Genomic DNA, 24,372 nt, shown 5'->3' on the forward strand with positions numbered 1-24,372 from the left:
CTGCGTCTTGAAATAAAAAGTCTTGTTAAACTCATTTTAGCAAGACAAGACAAGACAATACCAAGACAAGAAGAGACAAGACCATTTCAGTCTTGTCTTGAAAAGTCTTGAATGAATCAAGACCAACCTTAAAAAATAACTAGTAACTCAAGAAATAACAAGACTTTTCTTGGTATTTTTTAAATCAAGACTAGACTAATCAACCTGAAAGATTTCGAAGATGAGTTCACAAATTTAAGCTTGTACTAAAGGGTCATCAATAAAGTACGTCATGCTAATTGGAGGGGGGGGGGGGATAATTAACTTACATGTTATTATGTTATTTATTAAAAAATTATAATAAATAACATAATAACATGTAAGTTAATTATCTTTTATATTATTTATTTTTGTGGTTCTTATGTTTTTAAACATTAGAGTTTTAGTTCCGTGCACATTTAAGCAAGAATATATAATAACCTAAATAACTAAATAAATATATAATAAATAAGTTAAATAGACTTGCTCATGCTTTTTTTAATAACATTGCATCTATTTCCGTTCCGTAGCTAGCCAAATTTAAACACAAAAATTGAATTGTCGCAGTATTTTATTTCAAAATAACAGTAAGTGATATCATAAATATGAAGATAATGTCATCCCTGGGTCAATACTGATTCATCAACCATTAATCAGTGATATGGAATGTTAATCAGTTCATGTTAAAACTAAACATTTACATACTGAAAACAGTTCTATTTTTTTGTGAAAAAATATGATAAATAAATATTTTGAAAAAAAAACTAATTCCTTTCCAAATTAAAAAAAAAAAAATGCACTTGAAGTCTTGTAATTTAGAAAACAATTTCAAGATTTAATTTTTGGTCTTGAAAAGTCTTGTCAAGTCTTGATTTTCTTGAAATTTTTTTTATGTAACAAGACCACTTTGAAACAATTCCATTATAGTCTTGAAACATTTCAAGACTATAATGGAATTGTCTTGGTATTGGTATTGAAATAAATTTTTTATGAGACACAGACCCTTAGTATTTTATACATTATTTTTATGTTTGTTAATATTATTTATTATATACTTATCATAAAAACATAGAGGTTATTTGTCTGTCTGTAGATATTTTCTTTTTGCGGGGTAAACTCGAAAACTATAATGTGTAGCAAAAAAGTAAAAAAAAAAACTTTTTCTAATTCAATCGGTGGGTAATCTTGGCAAAAAAAAATTTAAAAAAAAAATGTATGAAGGAAAAAGTTATAATTGTTTTAGATAAATAAAAAATGTTTTAAATGATTAAAACAAAGCGCCATTTTACTTTTGTTTGACATTTTTTGATGTCATTAAACAGTTTTTTGTACCATTTCATTTTGACGTCAAAAAACGTCAAATAAAATTGCGTGTATAACTACTGATTTTACATTATATTTTACATTGTATTTAATATCATATTTTACACTATCTTTTACATTATGTTTTACATTTTATTTTGCATTATATTTTACTTTAAACTAAATTATTTTTTATACATAGTGGTCGGGTATTCAGCAAGCATTGTAGAAGTTTGGCAGCAGGTTACATAGCGGGCTATGTAAGGGGCAGGTAGCCTGCATCTTAGTAGTTGTGTAGCAGGTAATATAACTTGTAATTTAGTGTGTGATTAACCCGCAGGCTTTGTAATAACTATGAGATTTGATTTGGCCCAAATTAAAATTTGAGGACCTTTTTTTTTTTTAATGTTTTTTACAGCAAATATAACGCTGATTTTCCGCTAAATTTCTCTGGGACTGAGGGGTACCCCTGCCCAAATTTTTTTCCAAGAATAAGCCCTGATATATTATATATATATATATATATATATATATATATATATATATATATATATATATATATATATATATATATATATATATATATGTATATATATATATATATGTATATATATATATATATATATATATATATATATATATATATATATATATATATATATATATATATATATATATATATATATATATATATATATATATACATAAATATATATACATACTAGAAAAAATATTTTGACTGTTATAACCCAGCATGCAATCTGTATGGCTATATGGGAGTATGTATGAAATGAATAGTTCTAGGACTCCTAAATTTTTGTACCTATTATCATACAGAGTTTTGAAGTTCCTTCATGAATCCAGATTTTTAAGGGTCCAAAATTTTGCTAAAGAAGCTAGAGTAAAATATTTCTTTAGATATTCCTTAGAACTTTTTTTATTTTAGGATTAGTTTCTTAGGGCTTTCAATCCCGCCGGTTATTTATCGCTACAAATATAATATTTTGTGGATAGATAAATTAACAAATTATATATAAATTTTTATTTCTAAAATAGTTCCTTAACAGGTTGTATTGCCAATGTAATTATATATATAATATAAATGAGTTTCTTTAATTATAGACAATTGATATATTAGGGTGGTTTGAACAACATTTTTTGAATATGTCTGATGGCACCCCCTAAATGTGTTCTATGTAATAAATTAATACTACATTTAAAAAATTTTTGAATAAAAAATTTTTTTAGGGGTCGCTCAAGACCCTTAGTAAAAATAAGTTCTTTAAAAGCATATCATGTTGGGTCTCAAAAGAAGTGAAATTTTATAAAACATCCAAAAACAATAATCATTTTATTTAAAGATTACTAGTTTAATTGTTATTGCTAAAATTGTTACTCCTAAAAAATTTTTTATTCAAAAATTTTTTAAATTTAGTATTAATTTATTACATAGATAAACACTACACCAAGAAAAAGATCTAAAATATTAACTTAACTTCAATATTCTGATAAATCTCAATGGGAAATAGCCACATTATGTTCTGTAAACCAATCTACAGTTAGCCGGGTTAAGAAGCATTACATTGTAACAGGCAGCTTATCACTATTAAGACAAGGAAAATGTGGTCAAAAACGAAAGACCACAGAAAGAGATGACTGATATCTGATGCTGGAGAGTATCGAAAATCCAAAAAAAAATAAGTGACCAACTAATGAATGGTTTAGCTATGCATGACATCCATGTCTGCTCAAGTACTGTGCGGAGGAGGTTGATAGCTGTTAAAAGGTTTGCCAGAAAACCTTTTAAAAAACCATTACTTACAGATGTCATAAAAAAGAAGCATTTCTTATGGGCAAAGCAATACAAAAACAGGATTAAAGAACAATGGAGAAGGGTAAGAAAAAATGTGTTTACTAAATTTACAGCAATTTTATTTATTATATTTATATAATCTACTATTTTTAAAAATTGAAGCTATTTAGTTGAAGAGACTTGATAACTGTTAACTTGTTTATTTATTGATTGCAGTTTTTATTTTTGGATGAATTGCATTTTGAAGTGAAAGGCCAGCAGTCACAGTTTGTTTGTCGTTCTGATGGTGAGCCTATACGACCCAGACACATTGAACAATATGCCAAGCATCCAGAAAAGAAGATGTTTTGAGGTTGTTTCTCTGCTTTTGGACCAGGAAGACTCTACCCAGTTACTGGCATGATGAGCTCTGACACTTATATTGAGGTCTTATATTGAGGTTCTGCAAACACATTTAATTCCAGAGATGTTAAAAATGTTTTCAAATGGAAACGGAATATTACAGCAGGATTTAGCCACATGCCACACATCCAAAAAAGTCAAGAAATTCATGGTAAAAAATAATATTAAAACACTTAAATGGCCTGGCAACTCCCCAAATCTTAATCCAATTGAGAATCTCTAGGCAATTGTAAAAAAAAAGACTGCGAAAACATGACTGCACAACTAAAACTAAGCTTACCACTATCCTTCAGATTTAGATTGAAGATGCAGAAATCCAAAACAATTGTAAAAGTTTATTGGATTCCATGCCAAATTGTGTGCAGAAAGTCATAGCAGCATGAGGAGGACACATAAAATAATAGTGCATGAGTTTTTATTTTATTAGAATAAGAAAATTTAAAATTTTTTGGATTTTTATTCTTTTTAATTTTGATGCAATTAATTTGCACAATACTGTGTGTGTGTGTGTGTGTATATATATATATATATATATATATATATATATATATATATATATATATATATATATATATATATATATATATATATATATATATATATATATATATATATATATATATATATATATATATATATACATATATATATATATATATATATATATATATATATATATATATATATATATATATATATATATATATATATATATTATAATAATAAATTTAAAAGAATTTTATTGGAAATGTTGGTAGTTGTATATATGTATGCAGATATCTTAAACCTGGACATTGTTATTTATTTTTCTAAAGTCATCAATAAATTATAAATTAAGTTTATAAATCAGTCATTTAAAAAATATTTTTTTGAATGTGATTTGTTATTGATATTTTTTTAATTTAGACATGTTTATATTTTCTTTTGTAGACTGGTAGTTTAATAAACTAGACAGGAAAAAGTTTATTTAAATGTGTCACTATTTTTATTAGGCATTCCATTTTAATTTGGTAGTGTTTTACCATATACTGATTTGGCCTTAATTAGCTTATTTTTTACTTTTTACTATATATATATATTTTTTTTTTTTTTTTTTTTACAGGTGTTATTTTCAATTCAAGAATGTTTTTTTTCTTTTAAGAGTGTCATTTTATTTATTTTTAAAGGTTCTACTTAATTTGTTTTATATACATTTCATATACATTGTTATATCGATGTAATAAATGCTATATTGGTGATAGCTGAAGTTGTTTTTAAAAAGAGCAGTGTAAGTTCAAATCAAAGGTTCATTATGTGTCAAGGCAATCACAATATTTTCAAATTAAATTTAAATTCACTAATGGTTCTTTTACTGCAGTTAGGTTTGTTTTATTAAACAGTGCACAGGCAGCAGAGATTAGTTTATATATGTACAATTTATATTTATGAGAAATATGTATGTTATCTTTATAAGAAGCAAATATTTTTATAAATGAATTTTGTAAGAGAGAGTTTTTGTAAGAGAGTTTTTGTAAGAGAGACTTTTGAGTAGAGAGTTTTTAGTTTTTTAGTCATAAGATTATTTCTGTAATATTCAAATTATTTTCATTTTTTTGTTTATAATGCAATTATCAGGGGACATATGTGCTTTTATGAATTGAGGGATGCATAAATGTAGAATATTTTATAACAAAAAGTTGGTTATAATCAAACCCTTAACATTATTAATGTTTTTTTCTCAGAATAGGTATTAGATGGTGTTTAGGAAGCTTTTCTAAAAATAAATTCTAAAAATTGTTTTTATTGAATAATTGCACTCAAACATGGTTTTAAAAAAAACACACTTCAAAAACAACAATGTTTCAGTTCAAGAGACCAATGATAGTAGCATTGTTAGTAAGGCATCAATGGCACAGTTTGGATATTTTGAAGACCCATTTTTACAGTATTTTATTAAGAAAGTTCAACGAAGATCACCTTTGATTCACAGAGGCTACTATATTCGTGCTATCTCCATTGACTATGTATTAAGAACCTTTTTATTAAATGTTTCTCAGAAAGTTAGTTCACAGATTATATCACTTGGTGCAGGTTTTGATAGTTCTTTTTTTCGTCTAAAATGGAAACATTTGCTAGTAAATTGTCGATACTACGAGGTTGATTTTCCTGAAGTAGTTAATCATAAGCACATTCTAATTAATAATGCTAATGTGTTGAAAAATCTTTTAGAAGATATGGCCTGTGTTAACAACTGTATTGTTTCCAAGGATTATTTTATTCTTCCTTGTGATTTTACTGACTTGCCAAAGTTAAAAATGGTGTTAGAGCAAAACAATGTAGATTTTAGTATTCCAACACTGATCTTCTCAGAATGTGTTTTGAGTTATGTAGACTATAAGGCATCTGAAGAACTGATAAAATGGATTCACCTTCAATTTAAAAATTCTCAATTTTCTATATATGAACAGGTATACCCACATGATGCGTTTGGTCAAACTATGGTTAAACATTTTTCTAAACTTCAATCACCATTGAAACGAATTGATGTATTAGATACAATTACAAAGCATAAAGATGCACTATTAAATGCTGGGTTTGATGTTGCTATTGGATTTGATATGAATTTTTTTTATGAAAATTATGTTAAAGAAAAGTTATCTTTGAGCAATCTTGATGTATTTGATGAATATGAAGAATGGCACTTAAAGTGTTCCCATTATGCACTTGTTTCTAGTTTTCAAGGTTTTTTTCCCTTTAAAGTATACTTTATTTATGTTATTTATATTTTACTTTAAAAGGTGTCAGCAAACCTTTTTAGCAAATACTTGGCGCAAAATGAAAAAGACAAATTTTAGCAAATTAATATTGATATAGACACGAGAAAATTTATTTAAAATATACCTTTTGTACTAAAGTTAATTTAAGTCATTTTTATGCTTCTGAAAGTTACGGTTTTTCTTATTGTCGCACGATAAAAAGAGTATCATTGTAAAATGTTATTATAACCATGAATTTATTTGCATAATCTGAATTAATTTAGCGTGAAAATGAAGCGTGAACATGTTTAAATTGTTGTTGGTCAGATTTTGTACTTAGTAAAATATATATACTTCTAGAAAATAACGAAACTTTTGCAATTTTCATGTAACGTAAGTTAAAAAAACCATAAAGTTTTGTTTTTTTCTAAAATTTAGTTAAAAAACTTTTTAATAACATATGCATAAGAATATTAAATGTTACATTTTTACATTTAAAGTTTTGAATAACGATGCTTAGTTAATGCACATTTTTATTTTAAATTTGTGTGATGTAAGTTAAAACTACATGCATTTACTAAAGTTCTGGTGCTTTTTTGTTAAATTTAAGTTGCTTACAAAGTTAATTACGCCGTTACATAATTCCTATTTAGTTAATATTTTTGTTTTGGTAAAACAAATCGTTTGTAAATGCAATTAAAAGGGGGTCATCCATAAAGTACATCACCCTATATTTGTCAATTTTTAACCCCTTCCCTCTTGTCACAAATGATCACATATAACTTCTCTCATATACCTCTCCCTCCTAAACTGAATTCTCAACATCTTGTGAAAGTTTCCAACAGAAACCACTTTACTGATTTGCAGAAATCGGACTTAAAAGTTAAAGCAATTATTTTTACCTTGTTTTCTGTGTAATGTAAGTTAAGTGGCATTTTTAGTAATAAGTTCGCTCTCTTTTGGCTAGACTAACAGCTTTCATACAAAATAGCTAAGAATTTAATTTACAGTTTAAATAAGCAAACATTTGATAAAATTGTTGCAGGTGTAACGTAAGTTAAAAATAAAAATGCCCATATATATATATATATATATATATATATATATATATATATATATATATATATATATATATATATATATAATAATAATAAAAAACTAAATAATTATAACACTCGATTTATTTAAAACAATACTTAGAGTTTCATGCAAATAGCGATCATCATATCATGTTACAAATCTCAAAAAAACAACATATATATATATATATATATATATATATATATATATATATATATATATATATATATATATATATATATATATATATAGTAAAAAACTAAATAATTATAACACTCAATTTATTTAAAACATTACTCAGAGTTTCACACAAATAGCAATCATCAGATGTTAAAAATCTCAAAAAAACAACGACAAAAAAAATATATTAAAAATACAGTGGAGTGTCTTCTTTGATGACATTAAAGTTATTCATCATATATTTGTTTTCATGGCGACACTTAGACGCAAGTTCGTTTTGCCTATATAGTAAAGGCAATGGGGATGAAATTATATGATATTTTTCCATCAAGCATAAATTGCATGACTTACCACCAGGTTTAAACGATTCAGCCTGGTCTAAAATTTTCCACGAAAGGACAGGATTTAAACCTTTCTTTTTAACACTCAACACAAATTTAGAAAGTTCGGTAGAGTTTGACCCACTTTCATAATGAAAGGAATTATTGTGCTTGTAAAGGCGATCTTTAAAAGTTTTTTCTGTAAGCCCAATATAATATCTACTTTCATCTTGCGGATTTGTCTTAACATTACATAAATAGATGACAATTTTAATTAAACATTTTCCATTAAGTGGACATTTATTTAATTAATCTGTCGGCAATTGCGTGTTGGAGCATTAAGGTTTAAAGAATTTGATAAAATTTTATTGTTATGTGAAGTGATGATGTTGCGAATATTTGGAAGACAGCTATAGCTAACCTTCAGGTTGTTTCGATTAAACAGCTTATGGAATTTATGAGATTTTGAGAAGTTTTTATCGATTAAATTTAGGAAAAGTTTGGCTACGTTTGTCTTGTTGTCTACTTTGTCTATATATATATATATATATATATATATATATATATATATATATATATATATATATATATATATATATATATATATATATATATATATATATATATATATATATATATATATATATATATATATATATATATATATATATATATATATATATATATATATATATATATATATATATATATATATATATATATATATATATATATATATATATATATATATATAGATATATATATATATATTAAACCAGACCAACACCAGACCACACTGGAGTAAACAAAACTGTTCATTATTTATATAATTTACCAGTGTTCAATATTATGTTAAAGATAGAAAAGGTTTTAGCATATCATAATAATAATTTAAACATTTGGAATCACTCTGCACCTCATAAATACTCATAATTTTAGTTGAATGTCTTCTATTCTTGGCTGATGGATTGATGTTGGGGGTCATCCATAAAGTACGTACGCTTTTTTTTTTCTACCCCCCCCCCCTGCCCCGCATTTTGCAATACGCTTTTTTGAGTACTTTCCACCTCCCTAAAAATATATTTGCTTTTAATCTATTTATCTAACATTTTGTTATATTTTTTTAATTTAGTGTCTCCTTTTCTTTTATAATTCACCCACTGCCCTCCCATCACATATATGCCATTTGCAGACCTCCTCTTCCCCTCCAAGCGTACATACTTTATGGATGATCCCTTGCATGATTTTATTTGGATATCTTTTTTTTTAATCCAACATGAATACCATTTTAAAGAACCTTTATTAAACAAATTGTGTAGAAGCAGTTAAAACATCATTAAGCCTTTTCTTTATATACAATTTTTCAAATTTTATGTAATGCAAAGTGAAAATAATACAATGTTTATAAAATTCAAGTAAATTCTTAATATAATGTTTCTAACAAATAATTTTTAAAGGAAATTTTATTGCTCATATATTTTTTTTTTATTGAAATTACCACACAAGTTTTGTTGTTCTACAAGCTGACAAATTGATTGTCTTTCTTCTTTATCAGCATGTGAGAGTCTTTGCATATTTTGAGATCATTGCATTTCTTTTTTGCTGTGTCATAATTAATTAATAGATTTGTTAAAAATAGCGGGGGTTGGGTTTTTGGCTGAGGCTGCATAAATATTGATACATCCTAAAGTATATTTTTTAAATTCAAAATAAATGTTATAATTTATATATATATGCATGTACATTTATATATAAACATTTTCATGATCAACATAAATAAAGATTGCTGACTCCTTTATTATGAGTTAAATTTTATTCTTTAGTTAAAATAGTATTTTGTTATTTATTTATCATTTGTTTATTTATTTATCATTATGTTATACTTGCACATGTTTATAATAAAAAAATTATTTCTTTTTAAATGTTCTAAATAATTAGATTTAAATTTTTTTATTTTAGGTTCTTGTTTAAATTTTGCAACATCAACCTTTCCCAAAACTCAGATAATCTGTGACAATTTGGAAAGTAATAATTGTGTTGCTCCAGTGGAAAGGTTATCACTATTATCTGTTCTTTTTAAACGATATGGCCACGCTTGTGTCAAAATCAGCTCTGACATTGGACTTATTACTGGTGGATTTGGTGTTGATTTTGATAACGGACACAAAAAGTTATCTAGTGCATTTGTCGTTAGAAATAATGGTGCAGATTTCAGTCTTGTTAAAGCTGATATCAAACTTATGTTTCATACTATGGTTTTATTAGATGATGGAAGTATCTTTGTTTACGGTGGTCGCTTATCTCCTGTAAAACCATGTTGCTCATATGGATTGTATAAGTTAGAAAATGATAGCTTAAAACCAATTCAAATTTTTTCAAATTGTTCTTGTAGTTCTGAAAATAGTAATCCAAAATGTAGATGGAGACATTCTGCTGTAAACTTAAAAGGTATATAAATTACGGATTAGCACATTTCTGTGAGTGTTTTCCTCTTGAGAGTTACACACTAAGCATTTTTCTTAGCTTTATTTCAGATTTTGCATCAGATTTATTAAAATCTTATTGTTTTTTTACTTTATATGATTTCTATTACTCAAAATATCCACCAAGCATAATAAGAAACCTTTAGTAGTTTGTCTTTTATACAGTTTCTTTAGTTTTACACAAACAGTATACCATCTAAATTTGTTTATATACTATTAATGTTTCACTTAAGGGCAATCATAAGCTCTCATTTTGAATAAAAACCTAATATAATTAAAAATAAGTAGAAATAGATATAAATAAGTTAAATTATAAATTAGTAGAAACATAATAAAAATAATTGTTTTTAATAACAAAATAATAATTTAAAAACAAAAATGATGTATAGTTATGTATAGCAATACTAATATTGACTTTATGTTTAAGATTGTGTAAACAAGTTAAAAAAATATTTTATGTTTAAGATTGTGTAAACAAGTTAAAAAAATATTTTATGTTTAAGATTGTGTAAACAAGTTAAAAAAATATTTAAAAAAAAATGTTTTTTTATAACTAAAAAACTTATTTATAGTTTTAAAAAACAAAAAAAATGAATGACACCTTCTATGAGTTTTAAACTTTAAAATTTCAAAGCTGATAATTCTAAACCATATCACATAATACCTTGGTAACAGTACCAATGTTTTGAATGTATTAATATTAATTTTTTTTGTTGTACCAATCGCAAGCACCAACTGAAAGACATTAATTTAAGAGCTTGAAATATTTTTTCAGTTTGACCTGTTTTTTTAGATTAATCTGTGTACATGTTTGAAAAAATATGGTGTCTATAAAATATTATTATATATATATTATTATATTCTATTAAGGTTCCCATGGATTTTTTTACTATTTTATATAATTGGTATGATATATTTTTTTATGTTTTTTTTTTCAACATCTTCACTTCCAACAAGGCTGCAAGCAACCACTATTAGAGTTGAAAGATACTGGAGGAGAAAAGATGAATTTTATAGAGCATAATAATGATTGACAGGCGACTTAAGATATTGCAAGTTATATAAATTGAGAAAACAAGATAAAGGAAGTGAATTCCAAAGAAATGATGTTCGAGGAAAAAAACTAGTCAAATAAGAGTTTTTAGAGCACTTAGAAATAGTCACAGTAAAAAGATGAGACTTAATAGACGACAGGCAACACGAAAATGAATTTTAGTAGATGGCACAAGAGACCCTATCTGTTGAGAGCATTGCCCATTATAGTATTTGTAGAAAAGAGAAAGAGAAGCAACCTTACGACGGTGTGATAATGGTTGGCTGCAAGATATGGCAACAGTATTCCATACAAGGACGGATTTGAGATTTATAGAGATAAAAAATAGAATTCAGAGTAAGAAAGCGGCAAGCACGATAAACGGATGCAATCTTAGCAGATGCTAGTTTTGCAATCGATTTGATATATGGTTTCCAAGAAATATCAGAATAAGAGTTAATCCTAGAAGATAAAGAGTAGATAACTCATCAAGTACATTATCGTTCATAAATATAGGAAGATCTAGATTACTGCAATAACCATATGTAATAATGAAGATCTAGATTATTTTGATAACGATAATCTTTGTAATAACAAAGTGATTGGTGACAGTGATAATAAAACAAGTGATTGGTAATTGTTATAGAGTTTTCCTGTGGGTCACTTGACTAAAGAAACGTTGCCGTTATGAGAGGATTTAAATGTAAACAAAGCCGATATAATAAAAAATATACAGTTAAGATTTTTAAATAGATTTTTAGGGTAATGTTTTATTGCACAATAAACTTTATAAAATATTAATTGTAATATATAATAGGTGTTATAAATTATATATCGAAAGTAACTAAAAAAATAAAAACATTCAAAAATTTAGATTTTTTGAAACTTCCTGAAATTGTTAAATATGACAAAAAATCTTGTTCTCTTTGAGTTGATACCAGTTGATTTTTTATTTACTAAAGATTGAGAATTTCATACAACATAAGAAGAAGTTGTTCATTCAGTATGTGCTTTGGTTAACTTATGTCCATCTTTAGAAGAATTTAAATAACTATAATTAACTATAATTTAAAAATATGCTAATAAACTATACAGATATTTACAAGATAAATTGAAGAAAATATTATTTCATCTAAATCTTTTTTTTTAAATGTATATTAAATAACTTTTTCTCTCTCAAAATTTTTGTTCAACTTTTAATGAAGTTTTTTTTTCTCAGCATGCTTTTTTATTACTTTTGCAGCATTAATATTCAGTTGAGTTTGTACTTGGTAGTATTATCCTTGGTCTCTTTAAAGTGATAATTGACTGTTTTTTTCTAATTAACAATAACAAGTTTTTTTAATTTTCAATCATACCTTGTAATGGTTTTTCTATAACTGTATAGAAATTTAATTTCTAAGCATATTTTTAAAAAAAGTACACTTAACAACACCATCTGGTACTTATATAAGTACTTATATAGTAGAGTATTCATGAGCTGATTCAAGGACTGTTTCTATAACAGCTGCCTTTAATTTTAATTTATTTAGTTAATTGAAAAAACGTTTTGTTATTAACTTTGCTGGTGAGTAATCACCTACTGTTACTTACACCTACTTTGCTGGTGAGTAATCACCTACTGTTTTAGATTCTCACATTTTAACAATTTTATTAATCCAAATTAAAACTGCAGCAATATGTGTACATGCTTCAGCGAGGTCTACCTTGCAATTACAGTGTGAATATTAAATTCTGCTAAAATCTATGAATTAATTTGGGTATCATGTAGATGTTTAGAATAAAACACTTAAAAATTTTATTTCTTATTTAAACACTTCCATGCTTTATAGATCTTCATATTCTCAGCTGTTTAAGAACTTGATGAAAATAATTGATCATTTAATAAATCAATGTAAGTTACAGTTGGAAATTTTTCTTCATTGTTTTTGAATTCGTTATCTGGAATTAAGCAAGTGTCTATGTGCCTTTGTATAAGATTTGTAATCATATATGTTTTTGGAAGGTACATCTAATGTTTTGTAGCACAACATTTCTTTATAGTAAATGTAGTAAATAAACTTGATATTGATTTTAGAAAAAATCTTTATTATTATACCACATTAATATTTAAATAATATATTAATATATTAATATCAGTACTAAAACCTAATAAAAACCTATTACAAATAGTATTGAAATTAATACCGCAAACAGTTTCTTTACATTTTTGTCCTCTAATAATGGCAACATTTAAAAAGTCCTTGACCCACGGGAACACACTATAATGAAGTTAGTTATTGGTGTTTTGAGAATGAAGCAAGTAATTAGTAATTTTTTTTGCCCAATAGTAAATCAAAAACAATAAAAATATTAACCTTTTTATTTATAGATTATGGGCCTGACAAGTGCAATAATCTTTAAATAAATAGATAACTATAAAATGTTTTTAACAGTACACAATTCGGCTCTCTCAATTTTTTTTAGGCTATATTTTTTAAAACATACTATGCTTAGATTAACAACTTTATATTTAATACAGAAATCTAGTTAAATAAACTTCCAGACCCCTTATCATGTGGATAAAAAAGCTACATTGCATTATTTCAAAAAATAACGAAAACCATTGATATTTTAATATAAAGTTAAATTCTATTCATATTATTGATACAAGTTTTCAGATTTCATTTGTCAAATTTTGCAAGCAGAATCTAAAATAAAGTGTTCTTTATTTTTATCTGATGTGAGTTATAACTGGTTACAAATAATCATTTGTAAGCATGTCATTAAATTCTTGCTCATTCAACTTTTTTAAATAAAAACATTTAAGTTTGTGTGAATAACTGTTTGAATAAAACTAGTATTTAATGCTTATTTTAATAGAATTATTTATTTAAGGCAACATATATATATTTGGTGGTATTTGTTCCAATGGCAATACATTTAATGATTTAGTATGTTTCAATAGTAAAACGTACCAATGGAAAAAGGTATTTTCTTAAATAAAATTTTTATATAATTTTTAAGCTAAAACAATAAGTATAAAATATAATAACAACAAAATATAATAACAAAGTATAAAATATAATAACAAGAACAAATATTAACAATATGAGTATTAAAAATATGTGTAAGCCTTCTCCATAATATGAGTATTAAAAATATGTGTAAGCCTTCTCCATAATATGAGTATTAAAAATATGTGTAAGCCTTCTCCATAATATGAGTATTAAAAATATGTGTAAGCCTTCTCCATAATATGAGTATTAAAAATATGTGTAAGCTTTCTCCACAATATGAGTATTAAAAATATGTGTAAGCCTTCTCCATAATTAGAAAAGTCTTATTTAAAAGAACATATAAAATATCTTGTTAATTTATCAAATTATGTTAAAATAATAACTCTAATAATAATTTTAGGAAGTTTTAAAGAAAGAGTTAGTACCACGTCATTCTCATTCAATGGAGGTTTGGAAACAAAAATTATTGTTGTATGGTGGATTAAATCATGAAAATAAAACACTAAATACTTTAAATGTTCTGCATATTCAGGTAATATTTGTAACTATTATATTCTATATAATTTTTTGACTATAATGTGTGTAGCGTAAAGTTTTTGTGCTCTGGAATAATAGGAAATTAAGTTTTAAGAAAATAAGTTTTTTAATGCTCAGAAACTCTAATGTTCGGTTAAATGATTTAAAAATGGAGAGATAAAAAGAGATGTTTATCATTCAAATAAAAAGAACAATTTTTTCAAAATTTTTTTTTTAGTTTTTATGTTTAATATCTTCATAACTGCAAAATTGCGTAGGCTGTTCCAAGATATAGAGAAACTAGCAATTTTTACTCTAAAATATAAAAAAACTTTTGAGTGAAAAATGATTCTAATAGTGAGTCAAATAGATTAGCAAGTTTAGCAAATCTGTTTTGATGTGATAAGTGTATTTAAAAAAAAAATCATAGTTAATTTTTATTTTTTAAAAGAAAAAACTATCAATTATTTGCATAATATTAAGGCATTGTCAAAAATTGTCAAATATAAGCTCAAATGACATAAAAAAATCAACTGTACTTATATTTATCAAAAATTGTCTTGCAAAAAAGTAATGACACAAATAAGAAAAATTTAAGAATTTTAGCAAAAAAGGTCAATTTTATATTTAGTTAGGCCACCATTTGGCAGAATAACTGCTTGCAGAGATTGAGGTATTGATTCCATCAGAGATTTCGCTTCTTATGGAGTTATTTTCTCTCATGCTTCAACCATGGCAGGTTAGATTTAGATTAATCACTCCAAATTATTATCTTCCAGACTCAATTGGCATGTCCACATTTTTTTGTAAACAATAATCTTTATTTCATATTTCTAAGAGTCAAATAAGGTTTTTTTTGCCTCTAATGTAAAATCGTTGCTCTCGGATTCTATTTTGGATAGTTAGAGCTGAAATCATTATTTTGTGTTAATTTTGAACTTTGTTGGCAATATTTTGAGCATCTTCTAATCTGTTTTGCTTGACTTGTAAAGTAATATTTTGATCAATGGCAGCAGATGTTTTTCTTTTTTGTAGTCTCTTCCAGCAATACCAGTAGTTCCATTCAAATTATGTTTTTACATAATGTTGCCGACTACTCAAAAACAGATTCCAGTCTGCTTATTAAATTCTTTGTAAGTCTTACCATTATTTACTGAATCCACAACTTTCATTGAGAAATTGTCTAATGTCGTTATACAATGTGCATGTTGCAATAATATAATACATTTTATCCAAATAATAAATTCCTTCTGTGTTACATATATATTTTATGTGTAAATATCATGTGTAAATGTTTTAGGTGTTACATATGTAAGTATAATTTTAGACCTAAGCTTGGGGAAATTTTGCTTTTTTTCCCACAAAACGTCCAAAATACTAAAATAAGTTTTAGTGCCAATAATTATTTTTCTTCCAATATAATACCTGTATGGTTTTGTGTTGTTTTTTACATCATTTTAAATCCTTTGGTAAAATCACAAATACAAAGTCTTACTTAAATTGTATTACTCTTTGATGTAAATGTTTTACAGATTTTAGGAAATATGAGTAAACAGATTAGTTCAAAAGAAAAAACTTGAAAATTTTTTTTCAAGTTTTTTCAAGTCATTTGTTGAGCTAGAGCATAGGTCCTTGAACCTCGAACCTCTGGGAACCTCTGGGTTCTGAGCCAAAACTCTAATCACTGCGCCATTGCTGCTTGAAAAGATTTCTACTTTAAATGTCATAGCTGTTTAAAATATTTTCATATTTTTGTCCTTATGCAGCTTTTCAAATGTCTATAGTTGTGAAGCAGGTAATGAAATTTGTATTTATCTTCCACTCAATCAAATTTATTTTTTTATTTTACTTTAACTATTTAATAGTTTTTTAGTTGTTTATGAAATTTTGGTTTTTCCTTTAACAACTGCTCAGGCTACTTTTCATGTGTACACTAATTTAATATTTTTACTTTTTTTTTTTTCAAATACTTGATATTTTATATTTTTATATATTAATTTTTCTATAAATGTAAATTTAAAAAATGAAAAACCAAAAGGACAACTAAAAAAAGCCTTTAAAGAGTTTTTTTAGTTTCTTGAACTAAATTATTAAATTGTTATTTAGCAAAATTTTATTATATTGTATTTAATATTAGTTTCTTTTTAAAAAAAAAACAATTTCTATGTATTAAAGGATGATGAATCAGAAATTTATATAGATGAAATTCAATTTGTTCCAGAGTTACCTGCACGGTAAGAATTTGTTGTTTTAAAGTAAGGTTGAACTAAAAACAAAAATGTGGATATTTACAAATCAGCAGATTTATGTGATCTATCCCAGAATTTAGCTTAGTGATTGTATGATTAATATTACTGAAATAAAAAACTGTTTTTCTTTTAAAAAGATAATAAAATGCACTTTAGTATGTATTATATATATGTAGTGTCAGAGGTTTTCATTTTTTTTCCTCCCTCCTGACTGCACTTGCAACCATCACATTAATGCGAAACTATGGTGTGATTCAATTTAACATGGTTCTTTTTTTTTTCTATGGTAAATTAAATTGAATGGTTGAGTTAAAAATGGGTTTCTCTTTCTATGGAGTAGGTGGATTTTGTTCATGAAACTTTCTAAGTGCTCTGCCACTACATTTTAACTGTTAAAAAAATTTGTTTTTATTATTGTTATTATTGTATAATGATAACAATAATGGAATTCTATAATAACAACAAAAAATAAAATGATTTTTATATTTATTGCCATCATCATAGAATGATAACAATAAATAAAATAAAATTTTTCAACCAGTTGTAATGCAGAGGCATAGCACTTAAAGGTTTCATTGGAAAAACCCACCTATTCTATGCAGGGCTTAATGATTAATTTCCATTGATGCTCTGAATAATATCTGAGATCTGTTTAAAGGTGGCAACTAACTGTTGTTTATATAGTTAGACAAAATAAGTAGTGGTTCGCTTCCCTCCTCTGGCAGATCTTAGAAATGTTCCTAGAGTCACCAATATCTGGTATCTGTTTGGAAATTTTAGAATGAAAAAAATTTTTTTAAATGTGTTTATAATTTGTTTTTTTTGTTTCAATAGCTACTCACACACATCACATGTTGTTGATGATTTACTAGTTATTGTAGGTGGAGTTGATCCCTCTGAGCATTATCAACTACCAATTATTCTTATTTATTTATCTAAAAAAGTATGGCAACCTCTGATGTTACCTGTAAGTAAAAGTTTTTTTTTTTATATATATATAAAGTTGTGTTTAAAAATTAAAATGTGAATCAAAATTTAAATTAAAATAATAAAAAAATGTTTTAAAACTTCAAGTTGCTGTTAAAGTAAATTTTTTTTAATGTTTATAGATCTCCAGTCCTGAATACCCACTTATGCTTCATAATCACTGCAGTATGTTGACAAATGATAACAAAGTTATTGTTATTGGTGGTGGTGGAAATTGCTTTTCTTTTGGCACTCATTTTAATGAACATTTATCAATTATTGATCTTTCGCAAAATTTATTGTGAAATTTGTAGTTTTAATGAAACAAAATTTAAAAAATGAAAGCTTTTATTTTCCCTTTGTGCAAATATAAAATGTAGAAAAAAACTAATAATACTTAATAAAATTTAATAAGTTTATAATGATTTCTTAATTGTTGGTTTCACTCTTATTATCACCACTTTTTCTTAACATTGTTTCCTATAAATTTTAAGATCTTTTCCCTATTCCGATTTATATATATAAAAATTTTTTTTTAATAATATAACTTAAAGTATAAATTTTAAGTTTACTTATTTCTTCAATTTTTTTAAAATGATAATTTATTTTTTATTAAAATACCTCCCCAAGGCTCCAGAGGCTCTTCCCTCCTCTAGGCTTCAAAGTTACTACAGTTAAGGAGACTTTTTGTGCATTTTTTGTTTGTTTGTTTTTAATTTTATTTTATTTGAAACTCTCTTTCAATCTTAAATTCTGAAACAAACTTTAAACAAGGCTACTACGTGGAGCAACAAGTTTAGTGTGGTAGTTCCAGAGGAATAGGGTGGAATTTTGAACCTCAAGTCAAGTGATTTACCATGAGTTTACTATTGCAAGTTCTTAAAATTCTTTAATTTCTTTAAAATTTTATATTTTTTTATGTAGTCATTAAAAATTTTTGTTAGTTTATTAAACTAAAAAAACTAATACCTGTTAAAAACTTCCTTTATGTTGTTGCATCATTTAAAATAAAAAAAAATCTTTAATAAGGAGAGTCGCAATAAACAGGAGATAGTCATAAGAGAGCTGGCTATTATGACCATCTTCTATTTCCGCTTAAGCAAATCAATTAAATTTAAAAATTAAGTTTTTTTCTATTTTTTACCAAATTTATTCTTAGTTAGATGAATTTAATTTTCCTCTAAAAGTTCTGCACTTTTGTTTCTTTTTATAAACCAAATCCATTTTTCATTGCAAAAGAAGAATTGCTGATTCAGTTAATGAGAATGTCTAAGACCTAATTCTGGTTTTGATAATTACCAAATCCAAATTTAAACAATTATATTGTAGGTTATTCAGGAATGAATGATAGCAAAAATAATTTTGCATGTGAAAAAGATTATTCTGGGATGGAGGATGACAAATATTTTGAAAAAGGTTTGATATATTCAACACAATAAAGGTATTATTTGAAGTTCTTTAGAATTTTTAATTTTATTGTTTCTTTAGAAAACATGAGTTTACTGGAAAATATTTCTAGTTTATCTTTGCAAGAGATACACATTGAAGCTATGCATTCAAGATTGGTAGATTCTGCAAATGAACTTGATGTAGAAAGACGCAAGATTCCGCTCTTAAAAAGCTTATTTTCAAATGTGGCACCTACTTTATATTTTATGCTTGATCAAGAAAAAGGTTTTATAGTTGGTTCTAAGTTTTTGTTTTTAGTTAAAAAAAAAGAAATATAGCAATTGACTATAATGTCAATTTTTATCTGTTTATACTTGTTTTTAACTTTTTTTAAAAATAATTATATTGTATATTTGTTGTTTGAAAAACCTGTAAACCTTGTAGTTCACCTTGTAGTTTAGTTTTGTTAATTAAAAGTTAATTAAATTTTGTTAATTAAAAGTTAATTAAATGTTAATTAAAAGTTTGTTTATAAGGAATTAGTTAATAAAAAGTATTAATAATAACCTAAAAATTATGTGCCTGAAGATTATGGTGTTTTTAATCTTTTATTTGGTTAATTTTAAAAGAAAAGAATTTTTTAGTAGGTTGTTTTCCTGCAGAGGTTTGTGACTTTTTGAAATGGAAGTTTTGTAAAATAACACCTAAAGTTGTTAGAGATTGTGTTAAAAGAACTGGTTTTAAAATGACAAAAAGTAAGTTTTATATAATTGACAATGTTTTTTATATAAAAAAAGAATAGTTTTACAATAGGTTTGTTTTAAATTTTTAAAGTATTTAAAGAATAATTTTAAATAAAAATGTAGTGAAATAAAAAGTATTTTGAAATTTTTCAGTTTTGATATTGATTTAATTTGGTACTAATAGATTGTACTTTTTATAGAAAACCCCAATTGGCTGGGATTGTGGGGCAAGCATATGAAGTCTATTGAATTTCGAACAATTTGCATATTTCAAAAGGTTTTAATGATGGTTACTTCTATTTTACTATACATATATCCCCATTAATTTTTTGTCCTCAAGTCAGGGTTGATAAAAACCCAGCCCAGTGGTTTGTTTTTTGGGTTTTATTTTTATTTCGTGTCTGCTAATATTTTTTTTCTTTTAATTTAAGGTTATTCAAAATTAGTATAATTTTCTACTTTAACTTTACTAAAAAAATATATTTTATATATTGTTATTTAATAATTTATAACTAAGAGAAATTCAATAATTAATGTACAGAAATTTCCAAATTTTTTTGAAAAGATTTCTAAACATAATTTAACATGAAATTTTACTGACATTGAAAAAAAAATTTCATGTTAAATCTATATGTATTGATTTTTTTTAGATTTAAAAATAATATTTTTTATAATTAAAAATGTCAATGAGAAATGGGAAAAATAAGGCTGGAGAATGGGAGGATGTAACTGAAGTTTCAATTCAACTTCAAATTTAAACTTGAAATTCAAGTTAACAAACTTGTTTTCCACACAGTGGTCTTGTTTATAAGGGTTTATGTTAAAAAGTTGTGAGAGGGTTGTAACCGCAATAAGGTAGCCTTCTCGACTGTAGTGGCCTTCTCAGTCTTCGGAGGTGAATAACACGAAAGATAAAAAAAGTGACTCAATCTCAATCTTTGAAAATATTTGAATAAACGTTGTGGTAATGTATTTCCAAATAATGATTCAAATATTAGTAAACCTGCTCTGATAGCTGTTATTGTTGGTTATAATAGTTAATATTAATAGTTAGTAATAATATAGTATAATAATGTAATAGTATAATAATGTAATAGTATAATAATGTAATGTTAAAGTTATAATCGTTCATAAAATTATAAAATATCTTCAAAATAAACCCAATAAAATCCAGATTACCAGGGTTTTATTGGTTTTTTTCAAAAAATTACTGACCTCGTTTTTATGTGTTATGGTAAGACCTTTGTATCAAACTTTTTTTGCTGACCTGATCCCGACCTTTAAAAGATTGAGGTCAGCAAATTATTCCTGACCTCATTTTTCTTAATTCCGAGGGTTGATATATATATGTATACACACACACACACATGCATCGGGAGATAATTTGTTCCAACAATTTGCTTATGGCTTTTCAGATATTTTAAATATGTGCTAAAAGAATTAATTTTTATCTTTTGTAACGTTTCTTTTTTTTGAATAAAAATGTAAGTACATAGATAAAAGAAATTTTGTAATTCTTATAATTATATAAACTTTTTGAAATGTATTGAATGGCATTTGTTTCTCTATTAAACATGTTACTTAATTTTATAAAAACATTAAAATAAAACATTAAAAGATTGAATTATTAATTTAAAATATAGTTGTAAATGTCATTTATTTTAATTTATTATACTAATTTTTTTTTTATCAGACTTTCCTAAGACCTCTTATTTCAATGAGAATCAGGCAACTCTAAAAATGAGTGACATGTAACCCATGTTCAATTTACATTGATCTTGGGCTTTCAGAAAAATCTATTAATTAACAATCTTTCAGAAAAGCTTATTCAAAAGCTCGAAATGAAAATTTTTATGCAACCAAAATGGCATCATAGCAAACAATGAAATTATAATAACATTTAATTAAAGTCAAACTTTGTTGCGACAACTTGCTGTTTTATAATCAGGGATTATCTTTTTTCTGGAATTCCTGATACTTTTCTCAACTTTAAGTCTTTCCGGATATCCAAAACAATTTCCATGCATATAAGTTTAAGTATATATTTTTGTAATATATTTCTTTTTTAAGGTTTTTCACTCATCACTCATACAAACTTAGAAAAATTTGAAAAAAAGTTAAAAACAATTCAGCTAAAAGCAAAATTGAGAGGAAACATATTCCTGATTTTTTCTGAATATTTTACCCAAACAATTTTCCAGATTTTTAAAATATGGTCCGGATGTCATTTCATGCAAAAAAATATAAAAATATAAAGGGCTATAAAAGTCGTCAAAGGCTATTAGTATGCAAGTACAAGTTGAAACTTACCATAAACGACTGTGTTCCAGATCCGATTAAAGAAAAATTGGCTTTCTAAGAGTGTTAGCGGATTGTACAGGTGGCCCTCTATTTATTACACAGGCTTAGAGAAGTAATTATGCAAGCTTGAATAACCCCATGACCTAATAAATTGTTTAGATTCTGACCATAAAGAAGGTAAAGTTTCTACAAATGCAAGTTTGTTAGAGAAATATTTTTCCATAAAATGACTAAAGTATCTGATATTTGTTTTGTAAATTGTCAAATTACAATTTAGGTAACAAATACTCAAACCAAGGTTTAAGTTACATTATATATTTTTTCATATACCGTTGCGTTTTCACTTGCCTCACGACAAAAAAGTTTAACATACCCTTTATAAACATTTTTATCAAATATTTTTCTAAATTATAAGAAAATTTCTGTTTTTACTTTTTTGATATTCCGCAATCTGTTAATTATATAAAGCTGATGTAGCTATTATAAAATTTTATTTTTCTAAACTATTATTTTTCTTATAAATATAAATGAAGACATTGAAAGAGATATTGCTTCAAGCATAAATACTTGTAATAATTAATTAAACTTCTACAGATATAACTCTGTTAATAATTTTTCAGTATAATATAGCGAGGGAGTTTGGATAAATCCTCGTTGTTAAATAAATATTTGATAGTGTTATAGTATATTTATTCTTGATAACAAAGGTATCTCAACTCCCTTGAAATATTATTTTGAAAATTAATAATAAAGTTATCCATAGAAGTTTTTTATTTATTTATAAAAAAAAACTCTTTATAAGATGTTTGTAATAATAATTTCTTTTTTAATTAATAAATATTTTCTTTTTTTTTTGATAAAATTAATCATTGTAACAAAGCAAATAAACAAAAAATTAAAATATCAAAAGTGGAGCTAATAAGTTTTAACATATACTATTTTTTAGCTAATATTTTTTTGTTTTGGTTTTATTTTTTTTAAATTAGGTAATTATTTTTGTTATTGTTTGTTATGAGAATTTGTCTAAATAAAAATTCTTTCGCTTGCACGATGATAAATAAAAGTTTTTTTTCTTTTGTTATTACAACTTTTGTGATTTCCTTTTTTGTGCGCATGTAACATCTTTTTTTTTTCTTTTGCTGGACATTTTTGATTTAAAAGTAGTAATAAAAGGGTATTTAAAATAAAGTTTTCTTTATTTTTTCTCAAGTTGTTACATAGACCTGATGCCGACCTCTAACAGGTGGGCAAAATATTGCCGACCTCACTTTTGCTAATTCTAAGGGTTGCATACCAGAATTTTTGTCGCGAGTCCCGCGTATAATTACTGACGTGTGTCAAAGAGCCCCAATAAATATGATGCTATGCCAACTTTAAAAAAAATAATTGATGAGAATTCTTAAATTTTTTTAATGGAAATTGTACTTTTATAAATAAATTTAGTATGTACAAAATTTATGTTTAGTATTTAATTTATGTTAAAATAAAGAATGTAAAAACTATTCTTTTAATGTAAACTACACACTAGAAAAGCAAATGTATATATATATATATATATATATATATATATATATATATATATATATATATATATATATATATATATATATATATATATATATATATATATATATATATATATATATATATATATATAAAGAGAGAGAGAGAGAGAATTCAATTTAATTTTTTAAGTATTATAGTTTGAAACTTTATGAGTTTGAAAATTATGAGTTGATTTTTTTTTGAGCTATTGGTTTTAATTTCTTTTTTAATTTTTTTTTTTGTTAAGACTTCTTTTTTTTATAGTTTAGCCTGCTTATAATTTTTAAAATTTGTTGGT

General features: G+C 25.1%; 2 protein-coding genes across 6 annotated transcripts in view; both read left to right on the forward strand.

Moving 5' to 3' along the window:
* Positions 1 to 4,613: 4,613 nt before the first annotated feature.
* LOC100197557 (tRNA wybutosine-synthesizing protein 4) lies at positions 4,614 to 18,515 on the forward strand. The gene is made up of 7 exons (XM_065810577.1): positions 4,614 to 6,256; positions 9,810 to 10,298; positions 14,244 to 14,335; positions 14,766 to 14,897; positions 17,057 to 17,115; positions 17,965 to 18,097; positions 18,240 to 18,515. Exons 1-7 carry the CDS (start codon positions 5,338 to 5,340, stop codon positions 18,399 to 18,401), a joined length of 1,986 nt encoding a protein of 661 aa, XP_065666649.1. The 5' UTR covers positions 4,614 to 5,337; the 3' UTR covers positions 18,402 to 18,515.
* A 314-nt stretch (positions 18,516 to 18,829) lies between these two features.
* LOC100201129 (tubulin monoglutamylase TTLL4) overlaps positions 18,830 to 24,372 on the forward strand; it is a 44,725-nt gene continuing 39,182 nt past the window's right edge. For all 5 annotated transcript variants that reach the window (XM_065810580.1, XM_065810581.1, XM_065810584.1 and 2 more), the window contains exons 1-5: positions 18,830 to 18,967; positions 19,426 to 19,512; positions 19,585 to 19,770; positions 20,130 to 20,240; positions 20,429 to 20,505. In XM_065810580.1, coding sequence (XP_065666652.1) covers positions 19,437 to 19,512; positions 19,585 to 19,770; positions 20,130 to 20,240; positions 20,429 to 20,505 — 450 coding nt within the window. In that variant the 5' untranslated portion in view covers positions 18,830 to 18,967; positions 19,426 to 19,436. The remainder of the gene's footprint in view (positions 18,968 to 19,425; positions 19,513 to 19,584; positions 19,771 to 20,129; positions 20,241 to 20,428; positions 20,506 to 24,372) is intronic.

The sequence above is a fragment of the Hydra vulgaris genome, chromosome 11 (assembly GCF_038396675.1).
Source record: "Hydra vulgaris chromosome 11, alternate assembly HydraT2T_AEP".
Classification (NCBI taxonomy): domain Eukaryota; kingdom Metazoa; phylum Cnidaria; class Hydrozoa; order Anthoathecata; family Hydridae; genus Hydra; species Hydra vulgaris.

What these genes read in the sequence shown, in the direction of transcription:
- LOC100197557 (XM_065810577.1), top strand. Translation starts at nt 5,338, where the DNA reads ATGGTTTTAAAAAAAACACACTTCAAAAACAACAATGTTTCAGTTCAA. An exon ending in TTCTGCTGTAAACTTAAAAG is followed by an intron (nt 10,299 to 14,243) that starts GTATATAAATTA and finishes TATTTATTTAAG; the next exon opens with GCAACATATATATATTTGGT. An exon ending in AAACGTACCAATGGAAAAAG is followed by an intron (nt 14,336 to 14,765) that starts GTATTTTCTTAA and finishes TAATAATTTTAG; the next exon opens with GAAGTTTTAAAGAAAGAGTT.